A 4837-nucleotide genomic window follows, 5' to 3' on the forward strand; every position below is an offset into this window, starting at 1 on the left:
TCTTTATCTGCAATAATTATTATGTATTCCTATGGAAACATTAGAAGCCTGGCTTATTATTTGCACCAAGCACCTAATCACATAGATTCAACAGAAGATAAATGGTAGAAAATCTGTGTGATTGGTGTGTACCTTAAATTTGATCTAGCTGCCTTGGAAATAATTCATGCAAAACTAAAACAAACAAAAAATGGTCCTGTTGCAAACAACCTAATTTTTCAATATCTTATTTTTCCAGTAGAGTTTAAAAGGTTACAGAACATGAAATCAATATTACTAAATCAATGTGTTTGTTTTGTATATTGCATTTAAAATGTATGTAAAACCAACCAGAAATTATTTTTCAGTTTTTGATAACATTTGAAATATTAAATTCCTGTTAGCTCCCATACGGACATTTAGTCTCACCTCTGTTCTGGAGACCTTTGTCTCACTTTACAGAAAGTAATGGGGAATCTAGACTTTTACAGTTGTCAGAAAACCTTCACATTGGATTTCTCCTTGCTATGCTTCTTTTAATGTAAGACTTTATCTTGTTCATTGTAGAAATTGTGGAATGGATTTGCATTTTAATATTAGAACTGTGATCTACCAGGATATTGAAATTCTTCTCTATAATTCCCATTGTACCATTGCAGTTAGGCAGCATTCCAAGCTTCTAAATTAGTCACATTTGGCAAGGACTGTATTTCACTACATACTGTATTATGTAGCTCTGTAATTGGTATTTAAAACTGTTTTCTATCCATCTACAGATTGATAATCTAATAAATCTTAATTTAGTTTAATAGTTTAGGAAAATCTAACCTTTTTTGTCTGTTTCCTCTTCTTCTTTCCTCATAAAAAGAATTGAGCTTTGTTTGACAGTCTCTGTCTTTCAAAACTCTTTGTATGTTGTATTTTGGCAAAACCTTCAATGTCCTCCCTGCAATAGAACTTCTTATAAGGAGTAGTAGTAGAGGGACAATGGTATATCAGTACAGAATTAGTTCAACAATAACTATGTACCATAGTAAAGGACATCAGCCAACATGTTTTTCACATTCCCCAGTATTCCTCTTTTTCATGGCTTTATTTGAAAACAGTATCTGGGTCTTTTTTTGCATTGCTATATACCCCATACTTGGTTGTGTAATCTCAAAGAGAGAAGTTACGTTGAGGGCATTTGCCACATTCTTCTTTTTACTCACCTTTTTTATTTGTGTGTGTGTTATTACAAAAGACTGTGAAGATTGCGGAGTGAGATGAGGAGTGTCGTGCATGAATTAAAAGTCTAGATAATTAATAGACAACACATTTGGAGATATTGTATGTCGTGCTTCCTCAGGGATTTAGTAGTGTTAGATTTGTTGTTTGGTACAGTGTTTTTTGTCCTAATATGATGATTTTGTTTGGAGTTTGTGCTCTGCCTAGAGGTTTGCATTCTATCAGTGAGCTTTTACTATTTGGTCCATTTTGTCATTTACATACAGTGTTTTGTCAAACTTCATCTGTTGCACACATACGAAAAGTACCCATTATTCCCATTAAAATATCAATGATCCTGTTAGAAATTTAGTAAGCTGGTAACTTCCTGTTCTTTCTCTCTTACTCTCTGTGTCACAATCTTCAAGAATTACAATGATCCTGGCTATCTTTAAAGTAGTACTAAATCCTGTGTATGCTCATCAGTTCCTGTTTTGTCGCAGGCACCGCCATCATATTCCTTCTTCTCTTCCTCGTTTTGCCCTTCAGCCATAGGGATGACATAACTCCAAAGCAGGGGAACTCAATCAGACTAGGCACCTGCAGGGGAAGCTGGGATGTGCGGGGTATCACGTCAACCAATGCTAAGCTACGTATGCTCAGAAGAGATGGTGATCAGGCAGGTAACTATTCTTATTGCAGAAGGGACATTGTCTGTCTCTTTCTGCAATAAAGCTCTTCCTGATCAGAAATCTTTAGTTCCACTTTAAGGACTACAGGTGAAAATGTTGCTTGTCCACAGAGCAGCACTGTAATATTTTCAGCCTAGGACAGGTAGTGTGTTACTTGCAGGATCACCAGATAAACATATAGGGAGAAAGCCTGAAATTGGAAAAATAAGGCAGTCACCAGCCTAATACATCTAAGGTATGAGAAGTTGCCATGTTCATAGTTTTTTGTTCTTCTTATACTTAAACTATCAAAATTAAATATAATTTATATATTTTTTTAAATGTCTGCTCAGTATGCAGGAGGCTTTCTTCAGGAAAAAGACCACAGGACACGTATAATATAATAAAAAAAAACCTTGGCATTTTAAACTTGTGTGAACATTTTTATAATTGCTTTTCAGTTGCATGTTTTTATAGGTACAGGAAATAAATAATGCAGACTGGATGTGAATGTCATTTAGGTATAGACTCTTTAAACCAGTATGTTTCTTTCAACAGATGAATTGTTTGGTACAAAGCTTTGTCCTTTTATTTCTTGGCTGCTTTTCAATCAGAACGGATGCCTATCCTGATGGCCTAGTTACTTCTTCATGTAGCACAATGATGCCAAACCATGGTGTCCCAGCTCAGACCTCATCCTCACCATATATTCTGTCTTTGGCTAAAACCACTTACAGTCCTGGAGAAAAGATTACAGGTGGGAGTAATCCATGGATTTAATGAATTGAATATTAACTGATGTTTACGGCATCGAATTAGCCAAACAATGGAGAAGACTATGGCTGTTTTCTTACCTACAATCTACACTGAAAATGGACAGTTCTAACAAACTTGCTTTAGAATTAACATGGTAGTGTAGTGTGATTATATGTTCCGATTACAAAACATTTAATAGGTTATAGGTCCAACAGAATTAATACATGCTGTAGAATATTATTACATAAAAATATGTTAGTTACAAACCACTGGTCTGTGTGCAACACATAGAACTATGTTGAGCATATGTTTAGGGTTCAATAATTATTGATAGCTATGTTATTACAACCTTGGTTCTAAGCCAGCTGTCATTTGGAACTTACTGTGAGGCATTTGGTCTCTACAGTCAGTAACCCAAATTTCTCCTGTCTATATACTTACTTTCATGGAAGGAAGTGTTCTTGGTCTGTTAATCTGCATTATGTGACCTGTGATATGAGGAGTGCCTGTGAACACTTCCTTTCACAATGTCTGGCACTAAAGAGGAGATCAGATAAAATACTGTTTTTATTAGTATATTATCGTAGCCTGATATACTGCATTATCTGTACCGCCAGAACTTACTGCCAGGAAAGACAAAAATATTCATCAGAGTGATCTTGGCTAGTTTTATGGTTTGGGCTATTTCTTAGATTGTAAGCTCTTTGGGGCAGGGTCCTCTCCTCCTTCTGTGTTACCGACGGTGTCTGTCTATCATTTGCAAACCCTGTATGTTGGTGCTATATAAATACTGTTTATTATTAATTATAATAATAATAATATTTGTATTCACATATTTTACCTTAATTCTGTGCTGATCATTTTCTTTCTCTTTTTATGTTTTTTTTATTTAACCTTAAAAACAGATCTTGCTGTGGGGAATATCAGTGGTATAATGGTAGTTTTAAACAGGACGGTAGGGAGAACAAATGTGGGACATTCATTTGTGAAGGTGCTTTGATAGAAGTGATCTCTTACAGTTTCCTAGGACCTGTCCCTATTCTCTGTCTTTTGTCTTCTTTCCTTATGCAAGTTCATATTCTATGACAGTTCTCTGTATATTAGACATAGTCCCGTGTGATGCCTTTAGAGAACCATTATTTAAACAATTAACCATCACTAACTAATGTTTCTAGTTAAAAACATGTGCATAGATTATTACAACCAATCTATTTTACTTTAATGTTTGTAGTCACTCTCACCAGCAGTAGCAGGTCTACTCAGTTAGAGTAGATACAAAACCTATATTATATCTATAGTCCATATTCTGTATTATGCCCACTGTCTCGCACTTTTTCTTGTAGCTTGTCCATGTTCTCTCACCCTCTCCTATAACATTTAGTGACAGTCTTCTGTAGTATTACATGCTGTATAGTATGGTGGTCTTTTGTGATGTCATTTAAACATTTCCTCAACCGATTATTTATGAAATCAGCTACCAAAAAACATACAGGAAATGTTTCTAATCAAATGCCAATGTGCAAATAAAACTGCAAACCTCTAAAATGACATTCCATTTTGATTTTAATTTTTGCAGTCACACTCACCAGTAGTAGCGGTTCTACTAAGTTTAGAGGTTTTCTTATCCAAGCTCGATCAGGCAGTGATACCACCCCATTGGGCTCCTTCCAAGTCACCACGTCAAATGCACGGACTCTTACTTGCTCACAAGCTGCTGTACGTAAGGAAAATGTATTTAATGTATATTTTTACAAATATTAAAGTTAGATAAGTAGCAAGTTAGTGTCAATATATTTTATCCTTTCCTCCTGTCTGTATTCATCTGTCATTTGCAACCCCAATTTAATATAAAGCGCTCGGTAATATGTTGGCGCTATATAAATCCTGTTTATTATTATTAATAATAATAATAATAATAATAAAAATTATAGTAATTTAATGATGATGATGATGTTTCCATATTGTGGTTGATACAAAATAAGCAATAGGCCTCTGGCTTCATCCTGTGTATGGCTTTAAAATGTTTGTCATTTGTCAAAAGCCCACTACCTTACAATACAATAATATTTTACATACCGTATTTTTCGGCGTATAAGACGCTCCGGCCTATAAGACGCACCCAATTTTAAACAAGAAAAACCTAGAAAAAAAAGATTCTGAACAAAATACTTAAAAATCACTCTGTGTCAATGTATCGCCTTCTAATCACTCTGTGTCAATGTATC

General features: G+C 34.8%; 1 protein-coding gene across 1 annotated transcript in view; it reads left to right on the top strand.

Moving 5' to 3' along the window:
• Window positions 1–494: 494 nt before the first annotated feature.
• The window catches only part of LOC140336220 (defense protein l(2)34Fc-like), a 6940-nt gene continuing 2597 nt past the window's right edge, over window positions 495–4837 (top strand). Inside the window, exons 1-3 of the mRNA XM_072419216.1 lie at window positions 495–520; window positions 2415–2613; window positions 4189–4328. Of these exons, the coding sequence (XP_072275317.1) occupies window positions 2415–2613; window positions 4189–4328 (339 nt within the window). The 5' untranslated portion in view covers window positions 495–520. The remainder of the gene's footprint in view (window positions 521–2414; window positions 2614–4188; window positions 4329–4837) is intronic.

The sequence above is a fragment of the Pyxicephalus adspersus genome, chromosome 8, assembly GCF_032062135.1.
Source record: "Pyxicephalus adspersus chromosome 8, UCB_Pads_2.0, whole genome shotgun sequence".
Lineage (NCBI taxonomy): Eukaryota > Metazoa > Chordata > Amphibia > Anura > Pyxicephalidae > Pyxicephalus > Pyxicephalus adspersus.